The sequence below is a fragment of the Hippocampus zosterae genome, chromosome 5 (genome assembly GCF_025434085.1).
Source record: "Hippocampus zosterae strain Florida chromosome 5, ASM2543408v3, whole genome shotgun sequence".
Taxonomy (NCBI): Eukaryota; Metazoa; Chordata; class Actinopteri; order Syngnathiformes; family Syngnathidae; genus Hippocampus; species Hippocampus zosterae.
Window position 1 is genome coordinate 10,574,509 of NC_067455.1, and position 27,469 is coordinate 10,601,977.

General features: G+C 42.7%; 2 protein-coding genes across 4 annotated transcripts; both read left to right on the plus strand.

The window, feature by feature from the left end:
• The first annotated feature begins 1,102 nt into the window (after positions 1–1,102).
• On the plus strand, positions 1,103–19,626 carry slc45a4b (solute carrier family 45 member 4b). Of its 3 annotated transcripts, none has more exons than XM_052066077.1 (18): positions 1,103–1,293; positions 2,691–2,990; positions 3,632–3,897; positions 8,439–8,627; positions 8,717–8,896; positions 9,195–9,853; positions 9,945–10,100; positions 10,764–11,012; positions 11,144–11,263; positions 11,837–11,936; positions 12,031–12,111; positions 12,209–12,339; positions 13,146–13,214; positions 13,648–15,823; positions 16,711–16,845; positions 16,919–17,037; positions 18,843–18,980; positions 19,064–19,626. In XM_052066077.1, the coding sequence occupies exons 3-14, from the start codon at positions 3,669–3,671 to the stop codon at positions 13,939–13,941; spliced, it is 2,457 nt and encodes an 818-aa protein (XP_051922037.1). In that variant the 5' UTR covers positions 1,103–1,293; positions 2,691–2,990; positions 3,632–3,668; the 3' UTR covers positions 13,942–15,823; positions 16,711–16,845; positions 16,919–17,037; positions 18,843–18,980; positions 19,064–19,626. The 3 variants fall into 3 exon arrangements, with proteins under 3 accessions (XP_051922037.1, XP_051922039.1, XP_051922038.1); XM_052066079.1 differs by having other exon boundaries at positions 9,948–10,100; XM_052066078.1 differs by lacking the exon at positions 1,103–1,293 and adding an exon at positions 1,358–1,531.
• Positions 19,627–20,133: 507 nt separating this feature from the next.
• Positions 20,134–27,469, plus strand: tbrg4 (transforming growth factor beta regulator 4). Its single transcript, XM_052066089.1, has 11 exons — positions 20,134–20,343; positions 20,973–21,460; positions 21,527–21,847; positions 23,365–23,539; positions 23,770–23,927; positions 24,061–24,171; positions 24,400–24,544; positions 24,631–24,864; positions 25,908–26,019; positions 26,133–26,247; positions 26,921–27,469. The coding sequence occupies exons 2-11, from the start codon at positions 21,056–21,058 to the stop codon at positions 27,020–27,022; spliced, it is 1,878 nt and encodes a 625-aa protein (XP_051922049.1). The 5' UTR covers positions 20,134–20,343; positions 20,973–21,055; the 3' UTR covers positions 27,023–27,469.

The following is a 27,469-nucleotide window of genomic DNA, read 5'->3' on the forward strand; positions in this document are numbered from 1 at the left end:
GCCATTCACAAAGCATCTTAATGGAAGAGTTTAAAGCAGGGGTGGGCAAACTTTTTGGCTCGGGGGCCGCTTTGACTTGTAAAATTTGACAGAAGGGCCAGCACGAGCTTTGGTACACTGATTTTATGACAGGGGCCGAGGGCCGGATGAAATTCGACCGCGGGCCGGATTTGGCCCGCGGGCCGGACTTTGGACATGCCTGGTTTAAAGGGATGAAAGACAGTAATTAAAAAAAAAGAGGTGGTGACTACAGCTTTTTGTAGTTGGATGAATGTATAAATATTTTTATGGCTTGGATTACCTCAGAAGAGAAAAACAAAGTCAAGGAACAATGATAACCTTTGTAGGCGCCAGCAATGCTGGGAGAACAATTCAGTTCACCTTTTAATGTATTGTACAGTGCGCAGCACTTTAATAAACCACCTGTCAGAGAGTCAGCTTTGAGACGGTCCACCATGCCCGCGACCCTGTGAGGATAAAATGGTTCAGAAAATTGAAAAATTGACATTTTATTAACAGACTTCAAATAAACAATAAAAGTACACTATAAGACAAAAATCTTTTTACCTTTTTTTGTTGTCTACAAATTTGAAAGATTCAATGTAACACTAAATATTAATTAAAATACCATAAAACATTAACATTTTCCAACAGAATGAAAGAACACGAACAATATTGCAAATTTCGGTATCTTTAAATACAAAACAAGTGTTGTATTTATCCTCAGTCATTATAGTATGGCCAGTCTTTTCAGATCATTTATGTAGATTTTTTCAACGTCTTTATTGAAGAGATGCAAATTAGAATAACGACAATCATATTCTGCATTTATAAACCGAGGACGTAATGCTTGGGGGGATTTGAAAAAATATATATATACATTCAAAAATATTGGACTCAAGCAGAAATAGTTATAATTGCTTCATGCCCGAAGAATACCAAATTGAAAACAAATGTAATGTTCTTCATGAAAACAAAAAGGCATTGCATTAATTTATGTACATTTGATTCGTGCTACGTTACATTTTGTCGTCACCTTCCGGAAATGCACGTGTGATGACGCAACCCACTATCCTGTGGGTTGCTATCCTGGCCACGCCTCTCTTTGTTACTGTGGAAACCGGTGAGGTTGAAGGGGGGGTACTGTAGTTGCAAGTGGCGCGTTAAAAGCGTACTTATTAGGGTTCCAAAGGTTAGCCAACCTCGCTAGCCCAAACAGAGAGCTTCGCTGTCCGCGGTATCGAAGACGCTTTGCGACGAAGAAGCGGGTTGTTTATGGAGTAACATTTTCAGGTCTGTTTCTGAATCTTTACTATTATTTCTTTACAAATGCAAAATGCAGTCACCGTTGAACAGCACGTTAGCGCTTCAAGTATAACGCTAGCCAAGCAATGAAATAGTAGTAACTGGCGCAGCTGGACTTGACACATGACGTATTAAATGCACACGGGAGATTAAAGGAAGGGGAGCAACCTTCTAAAAACATGTCCCGACTGGCTCAGCAATCTCCACTAATACCATTCATTCCTAGGTGGGAAACATTCATTTTCACGGTGCTTACAGGTAAACAGAAGAGTCTGTCAGCGAATACATTGCTCTTTCGACATTAATGCTTGATGCAAGCGTGTAAAATCTTAATTGCTGCATCTGAGCCAAGTTTTTTTTTTAGTTTCAGCCTTGAATAAATCGCCAATGGCCTTTTGCCAAAGAGTGCATCATCAAAGTCATGTCTTATTCAGACTTGGTGTCATCGCTTTGGGCATACAGTCAGATAGATTGCTGTGATTGCTTCTCATGGGGGAGAGCTCTTAATTTGTTCGCCATATTTCATGGAGCATTTATTTTTGCCGAATAAGTTGCTCAGGAAAACCTAAGGTTAGAACTGTAGCAGAAAAAAAGTAATGATTGCCGAGTGGGTGTCAGACGTCTGCTCAACAAGGATATTAAACGAACCGATTATCCAGAGCACAAAGTGAGGCAAGTAGTCGTGACGGCGGTCACATTGCTTACCAGCGGATTTTGAGACAATTACTTGTTAATCTTTACCGTTTGTTATTCACTCACGTAAATGGCAAGGGCTCGGTTAACTACAAACAAGTGCCTCAATGCCTAATCACAAAACTGGGCCAAACAAATCATGCAAACCAGTTAAAAGTCGTATTGAGTTAGCTTTATTTCCAAGGACATTTCAAACTATTTCTAAAACTATGCTATGTTATGCCAATTATGTTGAGCTATATATTTCCAGCCCTTTTAAAATGTTGACACTAAGAATGAGAAATGTTGTGGCTTCATCAGAAGATCTTCGCATCATCGTATTGCTTGTCATCACCCCAATTTTCAAAGCTCCTCAGGGGCATATTTGTGTAGTTGTCTTGGGATAGCTAAATTATTACACTGTAGTTGCATGAATTGATTTCTTTCTCAGACAGACAAACTGTATCATTGAGCAGTCACACACAAGAGTGTCATTTCTAGTGGGGATCTAAACATGAGATTCTCTTTCACTGCATCATATTTGCTCAAAGGTTGATTGTTTATTCGGATAAATCTGATATGTAATCTTGCCTTTGATGGCCCACGTGTCAGTGTGGCTGCAGAAAAATGCAACGTTGTGCACGTGGAAGATAATCTCAAATCAAATCTCATATGGGCTGTGCAATACTGGATTTAAATCCATTTTTCTGCAGGTTGCCGTATTTCTCGAGGAACTGCCACACGTTTTGGCTCCAAGTGGCCTTTGCTGCTGACAACCTCCGCTGACAAGGACGCTCAAATCTTGCACAATCCAAAAGCTTCCACTACCCCACGCTGTCACTGTAACCACAGTTACAAAGTAACTCCAAACCTCTACCCATAACACCCCTTCCAGTTTGTATCCTACTGAGAAACACTTGCTTCCCTGCTGAGCGACAGGATCCTTTTTAGTTATCAAATCCTTTAGAAAACAGGATGGATGGGTTAAGATTTTCATCATTGGCCATTTTCAGGTAAGTGGTTAATTTATTCATGGTGTTAGACCAGCGGTGGCCCGCCATCCATTTTTCAGCGGCCTGCGACATGCCCCCCCCCCCCCCAAAAAAAACAATTCTAAAAGTGACATTTGAGATGGGCCGCAAAGCGAGGTAAAAAACGTGAAGGTGGGCAAAGTTAGAAGGGAATGTGGTTGACCTCTTCTGTATATTCAAAGGTACAAACGAACCATTTATGATTCAAGGAATAACACAATTCATCTTCAAAGCACTGTAGCGAATAAAGATAAGCGTGTTTCAAAAGGTTAAAGAATTTTGAAGTGGCCTTTTCATCCTTGCATTTGGCTGTGTGCGGCCCTCAAACGGAAAAGTTAGGACAGCAAAAAGAGAAGTAAATGCACATTAATTCTGTGATGTGCACAGGGGCTGCACTGCAGAGGACTCAGTAGGTGGTTGTGAATGCTTTGAAACGACTTTGCTGTATGAAGTGGCGAGGCAGTTCAAGGTTTTAAGATATCCTTAATCTGTCCCACACTGGGGAAAATTTGATGACAGGAGTGATGTGAATATTACAGAGGGGTTTACGCAAAAGACTAAACACTCCCTTTGCTTGTGAAAATTGAAAACGAACTCATGGATGTTGATTGTATCTCTCGTAGAGCTACAGCCACAATATAACGGGACAAAGAAGCACATATGAAAGCATTGATGGGAGAACTGGCAGCCTCAGACCTTGATGACAAGAGGAGGCCGATGGAAGAAGATCGCGAAAGTGAGACAGAGGATGCAGAGGACGCATCGGGCCAAAGCAGAGGCATGCAGATCCCCACGCACCGCTGGGTAATGCACGGAGCAGTAATGTTTGGTCGAGAATTCTGCTATGCTCTGGAAACTGCCCTGGTCACACCAGTGTTGCTGCAGATAGGTAAGAAAACAAGTCAAAACTCTCATTTGAAGCCCTGCAGTTGCCAGTCTTGTTAAATGAATTGCTTGGCCTATGGCAATAAAGTAGTTTCATGATTCCAGTTTTGAAAATCAAACGTTAACACTTTGAGACCGTCAAGTTGTTTGTACTAAAGTTACTTGAGTACAAAGTCAGGTTTGCGCTGAATTTAGCTTAAGGCTGGAAGCTGTACATTTTAGGCCCACGTACACATTATGAGCACCCGTGACCACTTACACAATGTGACAATGGAACCCAATATAATAGCAGCAAAGATGATAAGTGACATCATAATTGATCTTGTCAATAACAACGCATGACTGAATTGCATCATAATGTTCTGTACCTAATATGTTGGGGACCTGACTTAGTCCTATGAGAGAGTCGACCATTTTAGGACATAACATACTCCGACTGTGTCAATCAAAACTGAAAGTTAAGAGTCGACCCCTGCTCTTCGCGGAGGAGAAGACCGGGCTTGCCTCAAAATCGTCAAAGTGCGGGTAGCATTGACGTCCCATTGAAATGCATTGGCGAGGTGAAAATAAAAACCACTTCTTTTTTTAACATAAGAAATCGCTGATGAATATTGGCTGTTTTCTACGAAAAATGAGAGAACTGCGGAGAAAGATACCTGTATCCTGGAGGAAATATGAAAATAATAGTTTTTTAAATTGAAAAAAAAAATCCACAAATGTGTGAAGATGCAATTGCCACACCATGAGTATTGGGGGATGTTAGTTGTATTATATTTTATAATGGCAACATATATAATATGATCCTTATATTATAATATATGTTATAATTTTACATTAGTGGTTTAATATTGTGGCTGGTCAGTGTCGTAGTAAAATTCCCCTCTGTTATCCATCTACCCATTTATCTGAACCGCTTATCCTCACGGTCCCCGGGCATGCTGGAACCCATTCCAGCCGTCTTCTGAATGCAGGCGGTGAAGATCCTGAACTGGCTGCCAGCCAATCGCAGGGCACACTTCGACAAAGAACCATTCACCCTCACTTTTATACCAAGGGACAATTTAGAGTGTTCATTTTATGTTTTTGGAATGCGGGAGGAAACCGGAGTACTTGGAGCAAACTATTGCAGACATGGACAGGGAGAACATGTAAACTCCACACAAGAAGGCCAGTGCTGAAATCAAACAAGGAACATCTGCACTGTGAGGCAGATGTGCTAACCAGTCGACACCATGCCGCCACCCGCTTTGTATTTTGGGATAATTTTCAGGACTGTCACACACAAGTCTTTTTAGAAACAAGTATCCTTTCAAATAATCCTCCCAGTCAACCCCGCCCATGCACATTTGCCATTGTGTGTTTATTGATCTCTCTTTCTCTCTCTCTCTCTCTCTCTCTCTCTCTCTCTTTTTCTCTTTCTCTCTCTCTCTCTATATATATATATATATATATAATTTAGGGTGCGCTCAAATTATTATATCAACATTTGCCTTGTGATCTGATTGTCGTCACTAGCCTCTAAAGTGGGAAAATTGATGCGGCATTTAACCAGAGTTTCCTGTTTTTCGTCTTTTTCCCCTCTCGAATTTGTCTTGTCTTATACTGTACTTTTATTGTCTTGTCTTTATCCAACATTTGTGTTATCAACTACATTCTAAAAGCCTCAGCCTAGGATTCATGAAAGAATGTGATCGGTAACAAGTCAGCGCGACAGCATCTTTATACTGTCTCAATATTGTTTTTGACCATTACAACAAAATCGGAGCCCTCGTTATAATGTTAACCAAGCACTCTGACCGCCTGTCATTTAACTGCAGGTATTGTATTTACTTTTGCTTCATCTCATGTGAGAGCCTCTGTTTCCGCTGCATTTCAGGTAGCTTTGTAAAAGTCATAAATTGGCCTCACTGTCAATTCAGCAAGCGTAAACATTTGTCGCATGATTAATTATTGCAGGAATGCTTTTAGAAATGCCACACTCAGCATACCAATAAAAACAAAAAATCCCTGCAGCAATTATGGGAGAACTGTTTGGGAACTGGACTGGCATAGCGGATGTGTTGCACCATAGTGTCACGTAACCTGCATGCCCAGCAATAGCTATCGGCAATGTCAATGGCAAACGGAACAAAGGCACTTTTTCCTGGTATGTCAAGAATGTCCAACACAGCACATTTCAGCTTCACCGTCTTTCTCCGCCTTTGCAATATTGAGAGAAAGATTAGTTTGAAAACCCTATTCAGGGTGTTATGGAGGCTTTTACGTTATCTAAGCATCCGGCTTTGCGGTGCTGTTTCCCATCCGTTGAAAATGCACATGCAGCTAGTTTTCATTTTGTCCTCTTTTTCTTGGGCCTATCATACAGTTGTGCAATTTGCCTTCAACACTGTGTGGCTATACAACTTCCCAGCGGTAAACAATGCATTTGTAAACTGGTCAGAAGTATGGATTTCATTGGTCTTTTACTTTGGAGAAAATTAGCCCTTAAGTAATCGACTGTTACTCTTCGATATATTTTGTGTCTCAACTAACCATAGTTAATGTCAAAATGAATTATGAGAGCAAAATCGTCAAGAGTTAATCACCAGCACCTCTGCCGGTTGCAGCCAAGCACTGTGTTCCATTTTGTTGAAAGTCGTCAAGAGAGGACGAATCAGCAGACCAGTCAACACAGTTGACAAAATTATTAACTCGTAAACAACTGAAAGAAGCTTAAAAAGCCAAGCCCGATACATGGCAAACATGAACAGAACTCGCCTGTTTAAATTTTAGCATTTCCCGCTCTCAAGCGCTGTGACTGCATTTCAGTAGCAACAGTGATGGCGCTTTCACTTCACCGTCATGGGGAATGTCACTCCTTTGTTCGGTTTAGGGACCAACAGGTGGCACTGTAGGGCTCCCCGCCAGCTGCACACCTGTGGGTCATTTGGTAATTAGTTGTATAAAAGGACTCCTGTCATGTTTGTTTGCTGCAATCAGGTTTGTTTCAGCCATGATTTTTGTTTGCTACTTAAATTTTAACAATACACTTCTTCAAATACACCCTTCTCCTCTCTCCTGCCTGCTTTTTGGGGTTCACCTCGCAACGTGACATCCTTTCCCTTTCCAGCAACTTTTATTTTCTGTGCGTGTTGTCTATTAGTAAATTCACCTTGGTCATTTTTACGGTTTAAAGTGGTTCGTCAGTTTTGGCAAGATGAACTTGTGTTGGGTGATGCCATGTTGTGTCCACAATGCCTCGTTTGCTTTCATTTCTTTTCAATAATTAGCTGCAGCCCAATGTTGCATCTGAACCTTGGATTGAAAGAATATTCCTTGCTTAAAAAAAAGTTAGTTTTTTTATTTTGCTATTAAAAATATTGTCAAATAACTGAAAAACCCAGAATTGAAATATATATATGTATATTTTATATATATGATATAAACAGCTGAATGTATGTATCACAAACTGCATGACCGTCTTTGCTCGCCCCCTTTCATGCTTTGCAAGTGCAGCCGCCGCAATTGTGTTGACTTAAGAGGGTATTGAAGACCTCGGCAGCGGACGGCGGGGTGGGTAACATGTTCTTCCCGTGAGAACTAGCCAGCTGACTGGCTCGGAATCCAATGGAGACAAAAACAAAGCTCTGCTTCTCTACAGGGCATGGGAAAATCTGTTGTTTTGCAAACCAGGCTAACATGAATGTCCAGCCATCCATTTTCCGAACCGCTTGATCCTCACTAGGGTCGCTGGAGCCTATCCCAGCCGTCTTCAGGCAGTAGGCGGGGGACAACCTGAATCAGTTGCCAGCCAATCGCAGGGCACACAGAGACGAACAACCATCCACGCCCACACTCACACCTAGGGACAATTTAGAGCATCCAATCAGCCTGCCATGCATGTTTTTGGAATGTGGGAGGAAACCGGGGCACCCGGAGAAAACCCACGCAGGCCCGGGAAGAACATGCAAACTCCACACAGGGAGGCCGGAGCCGGAGTCGAACCCGGTACCTCTGCACTGTGAAGCCGACGTGCTAACCACTGTACCGGGCCGCCCTAACATGAATGTGTGTGTTTTTTTTTTTTTTAATGGAACAAAATGTGTATGCTGCACAAGTTCACGTGAAAATGTCATTTTGGCTGACTGGTTGGTATTTCTGTGCAAGATACCGTCATTTATGCATCAACTGGTATGCCCTTCGCTATTTAGAAACCAAGTTGTAGGAAATACAGGGAGACCAAAAAAAAAAAAAAAACCAACACATCACAAAGTGTTTGCGCACTGCCAAAGCGAAAAATGAAATGTAAATCAGTGCATGACAACTATATGAATGGTGTAATTTAAGAGCATTCGTTCCAAAAAGGCAGCACAAAGCTGCCTTATAAAGAAGCATTTCATGGAAATTCATTTTACAAACGCTCACAACTCTTGACTGGTTCTGCCGTGCATTTGACATTAAAGTTATAAAGTTCTTTTGTCAAAGTGAACTGTTGAGTATCCTGTGACCTCCCCTTGAATAGCAATTTATTCAATGAATTGACTATTTTGTGTCTGTTTTTCCAAGGCCTGCCTGAACAATATTACAGTCTAACATGGTTCCTCAGTCCTATCTTTGGTCTCATCCTCACACCTGTGATGGGCTCGGCCAGCGATCGCTGTACGCTGCGCTGGGGTCGGAGGAGGCCTTTCATACTGGCTTTGTGTGTTGGTGTACTGCTCGGTATGGCCTTGTTCTTAAACGGATCCTTAATTGGTGAGGTCAAAGTTAATTTCTAAAAAATCCCATTCCCTGCGGATGACTCACACCGAAGGATTAAAAAAAAGAATGCAAATATGTTGCAGGCCTTTCCATTGGTGACCGTCCCAGTAGTCAGCCAATGGGCATCATCCTCACAGTTTTGGGAGTGGTGGTGCTGGACTTCTGTGCCGATGCATGCGATGGACCCATCAGAGCTTACCTTCTTGATGTTGCGGACACAGAGGAGCAAGATATGGCCCTAAATATCCACGCCTTTTCGGCAGGTAGCGATTTCAGCATGACTTCACAGATTGTGCTTCTGAATAGATTACGCTCATGAATCCTCAACTCACTAAACTTGTGGACCTGTAACGAGTCATGGACAAGTAGGCAAGAATTACAGGGAGTCATCGGTTAATAGTATCATCAACATTATGAACGGTAGCTTGTGAAATGGCATAAGAATGTTATGAATGCAGTCCAGTCATGGCAATGTCCAATCTAGTGGAACAGGCACATAGAACATGATTTGGCATCCAAACAATGATGCCATTTTGTTGTGTGTTTGTGTATCCTCTGCAGGACTAGGTGGCGCTTTGGGTTACATGCTAGGTGGTCTCGACTGGACTGGCACAGCTCTGGGCCAAGCATTTAAGTCACAGCAGCAAGTGCTCTTCCTTTTTGCGGCCATCATCTTCTTTATCTCCGTCATACTGCATATGTTCAGTATCCCCGAGAAGCAATTCGTGGCATCCCAGCAACTTAATATCACAGGAAGAAGGGATTCTACCAGTCAATCAACTTACCGACTGGTTAGTCATACACCACCGCTCCTTGAAGTCATCGCAGAAGAGGACCCCCTGTGCCGAGAGAACGACCGATCAGATTCTGAGGCCAAGTTAATGGACTTTGTGGCTATGGAGCGAATGCGGAGTAAAAGCGATTCAGTCTTAGCCATGCCAGACATGAAAATCAAGCTGGATCCTGACCTTGACCTGCAGGTGCACCTTTTCTTGCCAGAGGTACATCAGGCTTTACCCGGAATCCAGAAAGGTCTAGAAGATGTTTTCAAGCCTTCAAACCAGAGTATTGGGGTTTTAAATCCTAGTGGACCACCCAAATTAACAGATGAAACCACAGTTGTGGAATCTGGAGATTCTGCTTTACCTGATCTTAATGGTCAGATTAATGTTCCTCCTGAAGTTAGTCCTGTCTCTGAGGGCTCAAATATTAAATCAAAGGTAAAGGATAAGTAGCGCTCCTGATATGTTTGCTGAAATGGGGGGGAGGCATTTTGTTCGTGACTATTGCTTTTGTTTCTCTCCCGTTAAGCAGACCAAGCTGGCTAATGGTGTTGGCGTCAATGCTGGCTTGTCCCCCACCGAGCACTGCAATGCAAACAAAAACCATACCTCCACCAAAGCCGGCACTCGGCTCCTCAGTGCCACGGCTTCTCCACGGCCACGCAAGCATACATTCTACCGACAAGTAAAGCACGTTTTTGAATGTCTTGTATGAAAAATGATGAATACTGTGTTCCCTCGCTACCAAGTGGCTTCTCTGTTTCACTGATTATTTTTGTCAGCTTATCACGCCCCCAACCCCATAAAATCCAGTACTCTAAATGGAAAAAGATACAGTATAATAATGACAACATGCATCCATCCATCCATTTTCCAAACCGCTTTATCCTCACAAGGATCCTCACGGGCGGCACCCTGAACCGGCCAATCAATCGCAGGGCACACAGAGACGAACAACCATGCGTACTCACACTGACACCTAGCGATAAATTGGAGCGTTCAATCAGCCTGCCATGCATGTTTTTGGAATGTGGGAGGAAACTGGAGTACCCGGAGGAAACCCACGCAGGCCCGGGGAGAACATGCAAACTCCACACAGGACATAACAAAACGTATTAAATTAAAAAAATACGTTTTTATAGACAAAGAAGCATTTAAGCAAAAAACATCCTATAAGCAAAAAAAAAATTCCATACATAATCAACGAAAAAAACATGAAATAAATCAACCTTTACTTCACGGATTTCACTTATAGGAGCATAACCCTTGCAATGAATAATGGAATACTGCACTTAAAAAAAAACCAAAACACTGCATGTAAAAAAAAATTCATTTTCTCTTTCTTCAGCCCTCTTTCACATTCTCGTATTATGGACGAGTGGGATCGCAGCGTCACAGACTGCGACGGACAACCACCTCAAGCCCTCCGCCAATCACCACTTCCCGCAGTCTGAATGATCTGAGTGATCTGCAGCTACATACAGACAGCAGGGAGTTTCAGTTGTCTGAAAGCAGTCTATCTTCAGAAGGTTCCAGCAGCGATGGCAGGCCCAGCAGGGGCACAACCGTACGACTGCTGTGGTTGTCAATGCTGAAGGTGAAAGATAATTGCAATCTTTTTTTGAAGCACAAATCGCAAACACATTCATTTGGTCTGTTTGCGTATGAACGTCCTGTTTTTGCGAAATGACAATACTTCCTGGTCTCTTCTGGTTATGTACTGCGCAGATGCCAAAGCAACTGATGAGGCTGTGTGTATGCCACCTAGTCACATGGTTCTCCTACATAGCTCAAGCCGTCTTCTACACAGATTTCATGGGACAAGTCATCTTCCATGGTGACCCCAAGGTACGGACACACACACACACACACAGACACGTACACACTCTTGCTACTCTTCTGATGCAGTGTGTAAATGGCTTTGGCTTTAGGTACATATGCACAATCTAATTAGGTCTGATGCAAGACTCTTGCCTTCATTAAAAAAACAGACAATTCAATCAGAAAAAAAATATATTTTGATAATCAAGTGTACCGGTGAGTCCCTCTGACAAAACACTCATCAGGCACAGGATGCAGATTCATTTCAATTTCCAAAAGCTAAGATAAAAAACAAACTAAAAGAAAACTGCTCGACCTAATAGAATAATGATAGCCTTATAAATGATGGCAAATAGCTTCAGCCAATGGTGCTCAAACAACTGGGCTTTGGAGAAAAATGAAAAAAATATTACCTCAATATATGACCAGCTTGTTGAATAGAAACAAGCGCAGGGGACGATGTCTTTTTTTTTTTTTCTTGATGGAAATGTGGCACTCAAATACTCTACTCTAAATGCATGTATTTCTAATACATAATAGGATTATGTAAAGCTATTGTGCAATGAATATGTCCTCATCCCCCCCCCCCCCCCCCCCCAGGCACCATCCAATTCCACAGAGTTTCTGAATTATAACAGTGGAGTCCAAATGGGGTGTTGGGGGCTTGTAGTCAATGCGGCAACTGCTGCTGTCTGCTCAGGTATAAATGCACAAGTCCAAATGAGCATTTCAAGAGACTTACTGACTCATTTCACGGTACAACCCCCCATTCTCTTTTTTTTTTTTTAAACCAGCTATCCTTCAGAAGTACCTGGATAACTTTGACCTGAGCATCAAGGTCATCTACATTATGGGGACTCTGGGTTTTGCAATAGGTGAGAATACATGCATGGCACAATGAACAGCAGCAATACGCTAGAATCTCCTAGATATTTCATGTATCTGTTTACTATTGTGCCTTTCTAACCTTAGGAACCGCGGTGATGGCTATCTTTCCAAATGTGTACGTTGCCATGGTAATGATCAGCAGCATGGGCATCATCTCTATGAGCATGTCCTACTGTCCTTATGCCTTATTAGGACAGTATCATGAAATTAAAGAGGTACTGATGCAATCTGCAAACAGAGTAATGAACATTGATGTATAAAGGTGCCTTGAGGTATGAGTGACCCAACTTTTTCAAAATACAAACCAATGAATGGCCGTTTCTTTCTTCTTTTTTTTTTTTTTGTGCTTTGCAAGTTCAAATTTGGCATCTGGCACTGCATGATGGAAGGTGACTCAACTCCCTTCACAACATTTGGCGGATATAATTAGTAAATATTGTTCGAAAGGAGGCTTCAAGCTGTTTATTAAAGTCAAGTGTTAGGTGACCATCAAACTAAACATAATACAAAGAGAATTCCATGTGACAACCACAGCCTCCACGACCTGAATGCTAACATAAAATGGGAAACTCTAGTCACACTGTGCTGGTGTTGATCTTCTTTCAGTCACTGATATCTCTGTCACTGATATCTCGCGACAAAACATTTAGGCAAGTTATTATAACAATACACACAGGCTTAATCATTTACAACAAATTTTTGTGCCGTACTGATAGCTGAGAGGAAATGAGAAGTCTCAATGACCAGTCTGTCTGCGCACCAGCATGAGCATCTGAATTGAAAGAGGAACTTTCAATTCAAGTATAAAAATGTTGAGTTTTTTTTAGAGATACTAGAACGGATGGATTCATGACATTTCCATTCATTTCAATGGGAAAGATGATTTAACTTATAGGTATTTCGAGTTAGTGTGTGATCCACAATTGAATAGAACTTGTATCTCAAGGCACCACTGAATTAATGAGCTGAAAAACTGAATTGGTATTGAAGTTGCATTCTCTGCTATCTTTGGTTCCCACAGTTCGTCCACCACAGTCCTGGCAACTCTAGAAGAGGTTTTGGCATTGACTGTGCTATCCTATCATGCCAAGTGAGTTAATTTACCCAACCCATCTTTGTTTTTCCCAAAACGAAACAAAAAAAACTTATAGCATGTGAAAAATCATTTGAAATATCAATTAGCTCTACCTGCTCTAACGCGGTTTACTCGTGGTTAGCACAACTGCCTCACAGTTCTAAGTTTCCGGGTTGCAAATCTTGAATCTTGTGCGGAGTAAAATTGACTTTTTTGCAGGTACTCCATCTTTCTCCCATGGTGGTTAATTGAAGACTCTAAATTGTCCATAGGTGTAATTGTGAGTGTGAATGGTTCGTCATCTATATGCGCCCAGGTGACCTGTCCAGGGTGTAGTCCACCTGTCACCAAAAAACAGCTCTGCTGCAGTTCACCCACGACCCCAACGAGGACAAATGCTAGAAAATGAATGGATGCTTAAATCCATATAATCTTTGTATATTTCCAGGTCTATATAAGCCAGATTCTGGTCGCATCAGCGCTGGGAGCGGTCATCAAGGCCGTCGGCAGCGTGCGAGTCATTCCGATGGTGGCCTCTGGCAGCTCCTTCCTCGGCTTCCTTGCCGCCTGTTTCCTCGTTATTTATCCTGACGAGGATTCGGACAAGGATTCCAGCGATCAGGAGTTGCCCTGTTTGTCAGATGAGCTGGGCCACCATGAAGATGGTGGCGAGACATTGGCTTTGCAGAAGCTGGCTGACAGAGAAGGCCTTAAGAATTCTGAGAAGCACCCAGTCGCATGAGCACAAACGATTCTTAAATGTTGAAGGAGGAATGAGATGAGACTAGGCAGAGATGGAAATGTGTGGCAAAAAATACCAAATAATAATAATAACCACAGGAATATTGTGGGGTTGGATTTGCACAGATATGTCTCCTTTGTGTGAGGAGTTTTCTGCACGTCCCTTTATTACCTCAGCCCAAACGGGCTAAAGTGGACTAGATGGACCAAACTAGGTTGGAAGAAAGTTTTACGAGATGTTTTCCGGAAAGCTCAAAATGAGAAGTCACACACAGCACTTTGTCTCATTCCTGAGCTGGTGATCCTGCAGAATTATGTAATGCCTTCCAGCTGTTTCACAGATTATCACGATGCTGTCGGCTAAGGAGAGATGTAAATTTGTGTTCCGGTCAGGTTAAGGAAATGGCAAACCTCTAGATTTCAATTATCAGCAGGTTTTTCTGATGTGCTTTACACACGCACAGACTGATGTGCTTTATTCACTGTGATCACAAGGTAAACATTCATATAAGCGGCTTCGGCGCCATTAGTTAGAGCCTGTATTTTTGTTTGGTGATGAGAGCACTGTGCTCTCTTATGCTGTGACCACATTGGCATTGAATTGCATTGTGAAATGATACATTATGCCAGTTGCGCCAAGTTTTCAACCACAGGTACATTTCAATTTCCTCGCTCACATCCTCAAGAGCCTAGGTTATAAACACCATGAAATATGCAATGCTATTCAGGAGTTGTAATTCTACTATGCAGTCCGATGAGTTACTGTAAGTGCCTTTAAGTGCAGGAGAGTGAATGCAGTTGGTTATAATTTGGGTTGTGCAACAATTTACTCGGCAAGCCTCAGGACATGATGCAGATTAATATTTACAAAACTAAGTAACCAAAGGACTTTGGTTTGTTATTCTACTGGTGTCATATGGAAGCCTGAAACGGGGTGTTTTTGAGTTTGTGTAGTTCTGTGTGTGGAAAATGTTTGAATTTTATCTATATGTTAAGACCTTTTAAGAATTGAACCCTTATTTTGTTCCGTTCTGGGTTGAAAGTTAATCACCAATGTTTGGGGTGGTTTTGCTGCTGTACAGATTTTTAAAAAAATTTTTTATACAAGGTTCTAACTGTTTCCAAAGCAAATACTTTGAAGAGACCGCTAAATCCACCTACAGTTGCCTGTCATTCATTGACAACACCTTCCATCTGCACACATATTGAGCCCTTTGTTGGTTTGACTTTTTGGAATGATATACGGTATAAGGGGTTTAGGCCAGGATGTCAATTACTTTTTCTTTGTGAAGCTCACTTCACATGCAAGGCTAACTGTGGGTTTTACAATGTTTAAAAATGATAATACAATCAACAAAATACAACACATGCATAACCAAATTATGTATTTAGGTACAAGGTCATGTAACTACACCAGTCGTAGGATGTGAAAATCAATTACAGTTCTTACGGGTAGCAAGTGAAATGATGACAACATTTGTGAAATGGTGCAAGTTCTTCACGCCAGTAATAATACAGACGGCTGCGTATTTAATTCCAACTAGTAGCTGAATGCTTGATTCAGGAAACCCGAGCACCCAGAGAAAACCCACACTGGCACGGGCCAAACATGCAAACTCCACCAGACCGCCTATAAAAATGTATGTATTGTTTTTACACCTATACTTAGATGCACATGCATGGAAGTAGGTTCATGTAAGTTTAGGTGCGTAATCTGTTTATGTATGTCTGTTTATGTATGTAAATGCATGACTTTACTAAACCTGTCAACACTGTAACATCTACATTATCAATGCTCACAACCTGTCCTGCAACAAACAGCTAACCAAGCACAGGTACGAGGTTACTGGACTTGCACTGGATGTTGGAGAACAACACAGCAGGTAGACATGTCCAGATGCTTACTTGACATTATTAAAAGTCATTTGTAATATTTTGTGTGTAACAGTACTCAAACGGTTGATGTGGGCAGAAAATGGTCCTTGACATTTCCTCCATTTTTTTTTCTTGTAATACCGTAATTTTTGTCAAAAGAAATTCCGCCTACTTGTCAGGTTCGAAACGAACCGAATAGTGTTTAGGAACCCAGAAATGGAGACGCAGACAAAATGCAATAACAAAAAAGTTCATTTAAAAAATAAATAAAAAACGCAAACTCCACACAGGGAGGCCGGAGCTGGAACCGATTCAGGGTGTCCCCCGCCTACTGCCCGGAGACGGCTAGGATGGGCTCCAGCATCCCCCGCGACCCTAGTGAGGGTCAAGCGGTACGGAAGATGAACGAATGAATAAAAAACGCAAAGCGACAAAGCCCAAAACAGAAAACACCGGTCGCAAGAATCCAGGAAAAAATTAGGAATGAACACAAACGCAAGGTAATGGAACACCAAGAATACCAAAAAAGTGTTCAATTTACACGGCAAACAAAATCAAATGACTAAACAATTACTCTGCTTACAAAACGATGAACTAAAGGAGTAAGAATAACTCACAATATCGAGAGGTCTAGAAAACAACACGTAAGCATGCACAGCAAACGAGGTTAATAATGCAGCGAACAGTGCCAGAATTCGGAGTCCTTAAATACAAGGCCAATGAGAACAGGGAACAGGTGCGCCGGCCAGAGGGAAACGCCCTTCACCACAGGTGGAGCTGAAACAAAACAAACACAAACAGAAATGACCCTACTTGCAAGAGCAATGGCAGGTTAATTGTGCTTTAATCAAAAAGCCTTTATTGAGTCAACAATGTTAATGCTCTTTCCCTCCAGTTCTGACATGTACTCATGCAGCAATGATGGGACAATACTGCAGTGGGATTCATCCAACCTGAAGTTGAAGCGACAGTTTCACATTAGCTGCAAGCATCTCCTCAATACAGATCCATGGCGATACACTGTGGTGCTGTAAGTGCATATGACATCCCTGTATGCACATGAGACAAAGATTCCTAATCATTTGTGTTGGCTTGTTTCATAGGCTGCGGCGACACCATTGTGGAGCTAAAAAATAGCGGAATGCCACAAAGAAGGCTGGCGCTGCCGGGGCACCTTCGAGGCCCAACAAGTAGATTCACCGACTTGATTGTCATCCCAGAGGTGAACCATCCTCATATTTGTTGGAGATGTACAACAAACACTAATGTCAGAGTAATGAAATGAAAAATTGAATTCACTGTGAATCGTTTATTCAAATTGTGAGCATAATTCATTCATTCATCTTCCGTACCGCTTGATCCTCACTAGGGTCGCGGGGGGTGCTGGAGCCCATCCCAGCCGTCTCCGGGCAGTAGGCGGGGGACACCCTGAATCGGTTGCCAGCCAATCGCAGGGCACACAGAAACAAACAACCATTCGCACTCACACTCACACCTAGGGACAATTTAGAGTGTTCAATCAGCCTGCCACGCATGTTTTTGGAATGTGGGAGGAAACCGGAGCACCCGGAGAAAACCCACGCAGGCCCGGGGAGAGCATGCAAACTCCACACAGGGAGGCCGGAGCTGGAATCGAACCCGGTACCTCTGCACTGTGAAGCCGACGTGCTAACCACTTGGCTACCGGGCCGCCCCTGTGAGCATAATTGATTATTATAATAATTATTATTATCACTGTTATTTTGCCCTCAGTTTTGAGGTTTCGGTTAAAAATCTCAGTTAACAGTTTTCCTGTGTGGAGCGACCAAGGCCATGGGTGGCCAAGGCCACACCACTTCACTTTGTGACCCCCTCCCCTCCCCAACTACAGACTTGTTTTTAAATTAACTGCATAAATAAAAAAGAAAATGAATGATTGTTCTGGTGCAGCCCGGTGGGCGAGTGGTGAGCGCGTTGACCTCACAGTGTAGAGGTTCAATTCTAGCTCCGGCATCATTGTGTGGAGTTTACATGTTCTCCTCGTGCCTGCGTAGGTTTTCTCCGGGTACTCCAGTTTCCTCCCACATTCCAAAAACATGCATGGCAGGCTGATTGAACACCCCAAAAATTGTCCCTAGGTGTGAGTGTGAGTGCGGATGTTTGTTCGTCTCTGTGTGCCATGCGATTGGCTGGCAACCGGTTCAGGGTGTCCCCCGCCTACTGCCCGAAGACGGCTGGGATAGGCTCCAGCACCCCCCCCCCCTCCCCCGCGACCCTTGTGAGGATAAAGCGGATCGGAAAATGAATAGATGGATGGATGATTGTTCTGAATGCAAACTATGACTGATCTGTTTTATATAAAGAACATTTTAATTCTTACCGTTACTTTCATTCAAAATCATGACTGTCACAACATCACAAGCATGGCAGAGAAATAGTTGATTATCATACCATCCACGGTCATGATTTCATGAAATAAAATGCACACATCTATCAATCTTGCACACACATTCCTAATAGAAGCAGGAACAAACAAATCAATAAAAGAAACAGCATTTAGATTTGTGAAGAATGACTCAATTTTTGTTTTATTGTGCTTTTTAGATATAGATTGAATAAATTAGCCATTCGTGTCATTGCAGTATGCAAAATGTTGTTGGCCATCTGTGACGATTGATTCTTCTGCTGGGTCATTAGGTAGTAAATCAGTACCTGAGACTGAAGTCAACTATATGGAGCAAAACCGCTGCAAAGAGAATGGCAATAAAAATTAACTCGTAAATCAAACTCTGCAAAATGAGGTCGTGGGTTCGAGCTCCAGCACCCACCCCGACCCTTGTGAAGATAAAGCGGATCGGAAAATGGATGGATGATCATTACAGTACCTAAAACATTTGTGACATTTTTTTAAACACCAGACATTGCCATTCATGCTCCATGATGTCTCCATTTTAAAATGTATTGCCTTGGCTTGAGAAGGGAAGGGAAACATTGCCTTAGGCTGGTTAAACTTTGACTTGCCAGTGTTCTTCTGTGTGTGTGTTCCAGCGAGGTGAGCTCTGGACAGGATTGGCAGACTCCGGTGAGCTCTATGTGTGGCACGCTGATGGCCATAAAGCTGCTTTCAAGAGGATCTCCCTGACAGGCTGCTCTGGGGTCAGCTGCATGATCCGAGTCAAGGACCAGGTGAGCCTTTTTTGTTTTGTCACATTTGACTGACTGTAACGATGAGAACTATTTTCAGTGACGTTCTTCGTCCTACACTTAAGATCTGGGCCGGCTGCTGTGCAGAGAGCGGTGTGGGAGGTCATTGTGATGGTCAGCTGAGAGGCCAGTTAATGGCGGTGCATCCAGAGAGTGGCAAAGGAGCTGCAGGCCCATTCAGACAGCATCAAGACACTCTGCTCTGCTGAGGACCGCTACGTCCTGAGTGGATCTTCGCAGCATGATGCTAAAATAGCCATATGGAAAGTAGAGTAGGACACAAACTGTAGAATGAAGGGAATGAGTGAGAAATTTGAGGATGCAGCAGACACAACAGCTTAGATTTTTTTGTCCCCTTTGCTGATGACAATTCAAGCGCTCCATTCTATATGTTGAATGATAAAGTTGAAACTACCCCAAAATGTGTTTGACTATAAATGGTCAATGGAAGGTACAATATACAAGAACTCTAATTTGGTCTTTTGAAGTGAAAATGTGTCGATGCTTTTTGGAACACTCACTTTTTTTCCTTCCAAATATTGTGCTAATTCCTTCAAAAATTCCTCTTTCAAAGATTCCAAGGTATTTCCTGATCGAATTACAGATGAATAAATGACAGAATTTTGCAACTGTTGGTTTACTTTATATGCATGCTCAGTTTTTTTTTTGCGAGTGCCAATTCATAACCTTCATAATCAACTCATAAATCATGAAAACAAATATTAAAACAATTCATAAGCAAATGTAGCATATTCTGTTACTTTCTCTGTCCATACACTTTGATCATAGACTCCATATTCTTCTGCTTATGTGTGTTTATGTTGGAGTAAGAACATGTTATATATTTATAGAAGAAAAATCTCGGAACGAATTCAATTTTTTTTTTTAACTGAATTGCAGTTTCGGCTACTCAAACGAGCGGACGCTCCAATCCTACAGATGGCGGTCGTCTCGACCGTGTTTTTTTCCACCAGCAATATGCGGCACGGAAGAATACCAATAGTCGGCTTTTTTTAAAGTTCATTTTTCAGTTAAATGCCTAATGTAAAATATTTGAGAAGTAATTCCTTAAAATAAAAACAAATATTTAAAAAACGGAGACACTGCTTTGACGTCACTCACGTTACGCGACGTTAGTGACGTACATTTCATGCGACTGGCGACTTCCTGAATATCCATGTGAAGCACCACATCCAAAAGTATTTAATATTATCTGTGTGTGAGATGCGCATTGTTTGTGACAACAATTTGTGCTTCGGCTCATGCCGGCCTGCTGCTGTTTGCAAAGAAACCTGTGAGAGGGGAAGAAACTGCTGATTTAGACGTCTTTAAGCTCCTCGACAAGGTCAGCATTTCACATTTCTTGGCAGCCCAACAACCACTGCCGAATTTGCCCGTCCCGTCTGCGAGACTTCGTGTTGGATGGGGACAGTTGACGCTTGCTGCACGGCTATTAGACAACCAATCGTTAATGAAAATAATCAGTGTTTGCCTTTCACCATCTACCGTTTTCTAACCATGCTCGTGACATACTGAGGAATCATGATGGCATGACCTGTGTGAGTGTCAGAGGTGCCAGTAGTACTCGCACTCTGTAAATAATTATAAAACTGTGTAAAAAAAAAAAACGAAGGTAAAAGTAGAAGATCTGACTGTACTTAAGTACAAAGAGTACAAACTAATGTAGTTTGGAAGTGTAGTTAAATATATTTTACTGTCAATTATATGCTGAACTCGTGACAACATGCACACGAAATACGTTCCCTATTTTATTAACTTTAATATTTGTACTGAAAGAACTTATTATTTTATTACATCAAAACTACCACGGCGTTTCTATTCAAAATTTCGTATTTGTGCATCAAAATAGGGACACAATTAATTAAATTAGGGACACATAAAGCCATCTCTGATTAAAACTTGCCGTTGATCGGTATTGTTTTAACTCAAACATATTGTCCAATGTCATTTTAGGACAACTGTGGAATGGTGCACTGGTCTACTGACAAGTGAAGCTCATTCTCATCTTTCTGCTGCGGCCCCGCCTCTGGAGCCCGATGGCCACTCGTTTTTTGGGCAGATATGCCCGCCTGCTATGCAGGGCCTCCCCTCAAACCGCGGCTGCCTGCTTGCCTATGTCAGCGGCCAGCCTGGCTCATCTGCAGAAGAATCGGTGCCAGTCGTGGACTTCAGTGAGGTCAATGTGTGAGAGGCGGGTGCTGGCAAAGGACGATGTGTTTTCAAACACGCCGACTCGCACCCAGCTGGATGAGATGGTGGAAAAGGCTGCAGTGCCTGAGGACATCCTGCAAGCCTGGGAACAGCACGGAGGAAATGGTAATCAAGCAGCTTCTACTCTGTTGGCTTGGACGAGGATGATGCAGAAGACGCAGGGCAGGTTTGAGCAACAGCATGCCAAGGACTCAAGATTGCAGGATCTGATGGCTACTATAACTCAGCAGGTGAGAAAGCCAAGTGCCCAGATGTCAAAGCCGTGAAGACAAATGACTCAATTATGTATCTTCCAGATATCAACAGTGTGGAACGGCACTCTTGTGTCCGTCTTGCGGGCTTTCTGGGTGATGGGCGTTCCCGCTACGGATTCGGTGTTGGTGTCTATCCAAACGGAGATCCTGTGGCGAATCCGCCGGTTAAGCTACAAAAACCTGGGCTTCCTGGCAGAGTGGGGGACCGGGAGGAAAGTACCGCAGGATGTGGCCATTGTGACCGCTGCTCTAAAACAGCTGGAACTGCGCTGGACTGAAATCGCTGATGCCAAAACAGTCAGTGCGCTCATTTCCAAAGGACAACACGTGTCACCTGTCCTAATGGAGAGACTAGAGGACAAGGTATGACAAAATGAGTTCTGTCATCACTTTTGCTGTAAATGCTAAACTTGGTGGTTTTAATACACAAAGTAAACCCTGGCATTACATGTGTCGTATTCTCTTGCGTTAGAAACAAGAAACCAAAGTTCTAATCCGTTGTTATTACATAACATAAAATGATTCCAACTGAATTTGGGGGAGAGTTGGGCTCAAGTGAACACAGGACTGTTTGTCAGCCAATCACTGGGCATATTTAGAGAAACATTTCTGTATACATTAGCGTCTTCATTTCACTCAGCTGGGATGTTTTTGGAATTTGGGAGGAATCCCGCACATGGTCATTCAGAATCAATAAGCTATCAAGTACCAAGTTTTCTCAACTACCTAACGGTCTCCATTCTAAAAGATGCCATAACTCGAGGTGTCGTTGAAAAAACAAACCCCCAAAACATTCTGAAGAAATACAATTTTCAATGAAAAAATTTGACAATAAAGTTGTACAGTTTTCATCCATTCAAGAAGGCTGTTCGAAACCTGAAACCACGCTGTTTTCTCAAAAAAAAAAACTTTATTGAACACGTCTGCTCATAATGCAACGCTGTACGAGGTTTCGGTTTCGGTTTTCGAAAAAAATTTGTTTTTCGAACAGCCTTCTGGAACGGATTATGGTCGAAAACCGAGGTATGACTGTGCTTGACGTGACTTGAAATCCCAAAAGTTGCCACTGAATTGCTGTAATTAGCTGTAGAATGACTTCTGATACCACCTGTCACAGCACAGCCCAACTGATATGGCATCTCTCAAGTTATCATTTGTATTCGAGCTTAAACAGAAAGTGCTGTTGTGTGCAGCATGGGGCATTTAAGAGTAAAATGATTTGTTGCATGAGGGACAAACACAACAAGGTTGTTACAATACTGAGTTATCTAATCTGTATTATTGTCATTTTTAATTCTCTTCTTGCGATGATGTATTACACTACCCCCTGATGGCAGGTCTAAAAGTGCAGTTCAGTAAATGAATGCCCCTACATTAAAGTTATTTGGTTCACTTGAGTCTCTTCTGCTGGAGGTGATGACAGTGTAGCTGAAGTCATTAAACTGGAGAAAAACATGATGATGGGTAGTGCTATGATAGTGATCTTGTCTTCTTTTTAGTTGAAATAGGTTTAAAGTCTGACCAACCCCCTGCCGCCGCCATGGAATCAATGTGTCTCTGTTGATGGTGCCGTCTCCGACGAGTGGGTTTACACGCTCCCACACAGCCAGGACACATTGCTTTGATGGCGGCAAGGGGTTGGAGCGCAGCTATTTAGGCATGCAGGGAAACCTTGTATCTCATCGCATCAACATGAAACAGCGCGTCTTTCTGCAATGTAGGTGCCGGTATGGCTGCATTATTTTTTAAATGAGTATTGGAGAGGAAAAAAAAGGTGAAACACAGAAGCTGCAAAACTGTGCGAAGTGGCAAGGGATCACTGTATATGGTAAAAATCCAATACTTACCCTGCTAACCATTCTTCCATGTCCCGCTTGAAGGCTTTGGAGCTTGCTGAAGTCTTTTCAGCAGAAGAGATTCGCAAAGTGTGCGTGTCTTTAGCTGCGCTGGGCCGCAGGTCCGTGCCTCTCCTCAGGGCTCTGTCCTACCATCTCCTCCAGAGACCGTCGGCAGAATTCACCACTCCGCTCATACTCGATATGGCCTTTGCATACGGTAATTGCACTCTGGGCGTTCAAAGCTCCAATACAAAAAGTCTGCCTGTACAACAATGAATCATTTACTAAAGGGTTTATTATTGGTTTTGTAGTAGACCAAGTGTTTAATACTACTCTTGGATTTGATTTTTCAAAGTCTAATCATTCTATTATCTAGAAGTTTGGCTTTTTCTACTCGCAAGGAATGGTGGCTCACTCACCAGCGAAGCCATCTTTGTGCTTTTCTAGGCAAGCTGAGTTTCCACCAATCCCAAGTGTTCCAGCGAATGGCGTCCGAGTTGATGCCCAGAGTCTCTGTACTGACCTCCGCCGACGTCACGCGCTTTGCAAAATCAATGGCCTTCCTAAAATGGCTTCACATCCCCCTCTTTGAGGCCTTTGCGGAGGTCAGTCCTTTGCACGTCACACCTCATAGACAGAACTCTTGTAGTCATTAAGATGTTCCCTCCTGCCTGAATACGATAACTTTCTTTCTGAGTCCTAACTTTCTTTTTGTCTGTAACTTTTTTTTTTCTCCAGCACTATGTGGAACACAGTGAGAAATACAGCACCTTGCAGCTGTGTAACATGCTCATGACGTTTGCCAGACTCAACTTTCAGCCTAGCAAAGGAGACGAGTTCTTTGAAAAGGTACTTGTGATGTTCTTGCACCTATTTGGTACCACTCTACTCTAGGGCTAACCTTATAAAGTGCGTCAGTAACTTGAATGTGTGTGAGCCAACTACGAATGAAAGCCCTTGATTACACGTATACGTTTTGCAACTGCCTCAAGATGAAAAACGTCGCTCTATTATGATACTGTACAGTACATCCTGCGCGAGGTTGTGTTCGACGCCGTTTTTTTGTGTTGTGTTCAGGTTCATCCCGTGCTGGAGGACTCCCTCTCAGGACTAGAGCCTTTCCTTCGGACAGATGTTGCATGGTCCCTGTGCGTGCTACAGCAGTCCAGGCCACACTATCTCAACCCGCTCCTCCAGCCGGAACATGTTGCTCGGCTGTCAGGTGAGAAGCACATCTCCAAAGTGAGCAGTACCAAATCATTTCTGTCACGTTTTACGATGTTTCATTTGTACTTCCCCCCTCTGCAGATGGCAGTCCAATTCGAGGGGAGAACTACAAGCAAAAGCTCCTCCATGTCGCCGCCACACTGAACTTGGAGCATCCCGAATCATCCCCATCCTGCACGGATGCTTTGCCCATCCCGGCTAGTACCTCCCCCATAACCCCACTGCAGAGCAGCCTGAGAGAGACTTTGGGCACTTTGGAGCGGAGGAATGGCATGCATCGCATCGGGGTCAGCACTGTGTATGGATGGACTATTGGTAAGAGGGCCGTGGAGATGGATGATTACATTTATCATCTAGAAAGCATGCGCACTATATTGATTGAACGCATGGTCACCGGGTGGATAGATGGCGCCGTTTTCATACAACATAAGCACCAAGCACCAATGATTACCAGTAGTTGATCTTGGATCCTCTCGTGGCTCCTCGATTCCCAAGGTCCTCGGCGTAACTGATAGATTGCCGTTTAAACTGTGCTTCGTAAGCGTGTCTCTTCGTAGGTGCCATTTTTGGGATGTTGTTTTGCACAATGCACATATGGGCCTAGTGGGGGTGGGGTGGCGTGCCTTTTGCGTCTTTTTTCACGCCCACCCTTCCCTGAAGAATGCTGTCTTCAGTTAGGTCCGCCTTTCCTCTAAATCACGTCGGCACAACCTCAGTCTGTCAAGCGGGCCCGTCATCGTCATACAACAGCATTCACAGATTTTGGGACTTGGTGCATACGTAAGGCGACCCGCATTATTAGGATCCGTGTCCATTTTGGGGGAAAATGTAAAACTTTGATGCGTGTCTTATGGTCAGGAAAATATAGTAGTTGACTGATTTCTAAATTACCGGTAGTTTGTTGTGTACAAGTCATAATTTTGTGGTTTCACTGTCGTAGCGCCTCTCCGTGGGCACACACCAGAGTGGCAAAAATTAGTTTGACGCCCTTGCTCAAAATGAAGAACCGAGGGATTCATCCTTAACCCCCCCGCAACCCCCAAAAAAAAACATAATTCTTGTTTTACCAATTTGAGCAATTATTTGCTTTAAATTATTTCACTTAAAGGGAAAAAAAGCATGTTGTTGAGCCTTTAACATTGCAGCATCAAAGAAAGGAAGTGAATTTGAACACTTTATATTGGTCAGTAATTTGTAAAAAAATAACATTGATTTGTGTGTGTGTCTGTAGGGGGGGGGTTGTTAAATGTATCACATTTGGACATAGCAGATTTGGGCTGGATTCCAGCAAGATGTTGCGTGAACCGGATGGAATCTTTCATGTTTTACAAGTCCACTGTTGTCTTTTTGCTCTTCAGAGGGTGAAGTGGTAGTAGATAGCGACAACAAGCCCATTGACTTATCCCAGCTGAGAGCTCCTCATCTTCCAGATGGAGGCGGAAAGCACCCTTTACCTGAAGGGGCACGACGGTGAGTTCGAAAAAACAAAAGCATAAAAGAGGTTCTCCTTTTGCATTCAATTTATTCTTGTACCGGTAGTCCTTCCTTTCTGAAGTCATTGTGCTCTTGGCGTTGTGCTTCAGAATGGCTTTTGTAGCGTGGGAATTCCCCAACTTTGTCTCCAAGAGTAAAGACCTTCTGGGACGATTCGCCATGATGAAGCGACACTTGCAACTTGCCGGCTTCATCGTCGTGGAGGTAAGAGATTTGATCGGCTTGAAATGACGACAGACTGACAATGGCGGACACGATGGCATCGGCCGCTGGCAAATGACGCACCCATCTCTGTACCATCATGTTTGTTTGTTTGTTTATTGAACATAAAACATATACAGTAATAATTTGACAGAAAATAAGGTAGATAAAAAAGTAAAAAGAAAGAAATCAGTCTTCATTCAACACAGTTATTATGTTCAAGGGAGTAGGATGAAGTAAAAAAAACTTATCTAGTCCTACCCCGTTATGTGTTTATATCTACTAATCATCATCATTTTTATATCAATCAGAAAAGAAAAAGTAAGAAGAAGTCTCCATTAAGGCTCATACTTTACCCTTAACCGTGTACCCACCGTTAAGTCATTCTCTCCCAAAGACGTTTTTAAACGTCTTTTCAGACTTGGTCAAGAATTGGCTGGTACTGAATGAGTTAACAATTGATGCGCTAGCAAACGAGAAGAGGGAACTTTGCGGTGACTTTCATTCTTCATCATTATTGAGGGCAACTTCTGGTGGCTTTCGCCAGAAAAAGACATGTCTTCTATTGCAACTTGTTAAGTTTTGGTTCTATGATGATCATCGTACTTTCCCTCCAGTGGGACCCTTTCTGTGGCGCCATAAAAAAATATTGCGTCATTGTGCGTTGCTGTTCTAGGTTCCTTATTACGAGTGGTTGGAGTTGAAGACGGAGCATCAGAGGTTGGCCTATTTAAAGGACAAGATGGGCAAGGCTGTGGCCGAGGACATGGCCAAGTGAACTGGCTCGTCTTGATCACAATTGCAAAATCAATTAAATCACAAGCTTTTCATATACAAATTGGATCACAGGGAATACAGTAAACACACACACACACACACTGACGCATGCTCATACAGACTAGTGCAGCATTGCAGAGGAGTGCTGTTGCGCCGAAAAACAAGAAATATAGATCATATATAATGGCTATTGTTCCCATGACAACGCATGGGGCTTTCCCTGTTTCCATGGAAACAATGAGCAAGCGTTCTTGAGTCAGAAACCCAACAGCGGAGGGCTTCGCATCTTGATACGGTCAGTTTCAAGTTGCAACATCTGTGAGGAATACTCAATCGATACAGAACATTTGGCCAGGATGTTGCGATAAGGAAGCATTCAGTTGATGGTCATAGTTTAAAATATTTGTGTGAGTCTTCATGTGATGGAATAAAAATCTTTTATTGCTAA

Bases quoted from the DNA above. Each gene is read 5' to 3' on its own strand.
- slc45a4b (XM_052066077.1), top strand. From the start codon at position 3,669: ATGAAAGCATTGATGGGAGAACTGGCAGCCTCAGACCTTGATGACAAG. The intron at 8,897-9,194 runs GTAGCGATTTCA...TATCCTCTGCAG, and splicing joins TATCCACGCCTTTTCGGCAG to GACTAGGTGGCGCTTTGGGT. The intron at 9,854-9,944 runs GTAAAGGATAAG...TCTCCCGTTAAG, and splicing joins GCTCAAATATTAAATCAAAG to CAGACCAAGCTGGCTAATGG.
- tbrg4 (XM_052066089.1), top strand. From the start codon at position 21,056: ATGGCCACTCGTTTTTTGGGCAGATATGCCCGCCTGCTATGCAGGGCC. The intron at 21,461-21,526 runs GTGAGAAAGCCA...TGTATCTTCCAG, and splicing joins TGGCTACTATAACTCAGCAG to ATATCAACAGTGTGGAACGG. The intron at 24,865-25,907 runs GTAAGAGGGCCG...TTTGCTCTTCAG, and splicing joins TGTGTATGGATGGACTATTG to AGGGTGAAGTGGTAGTAGAT.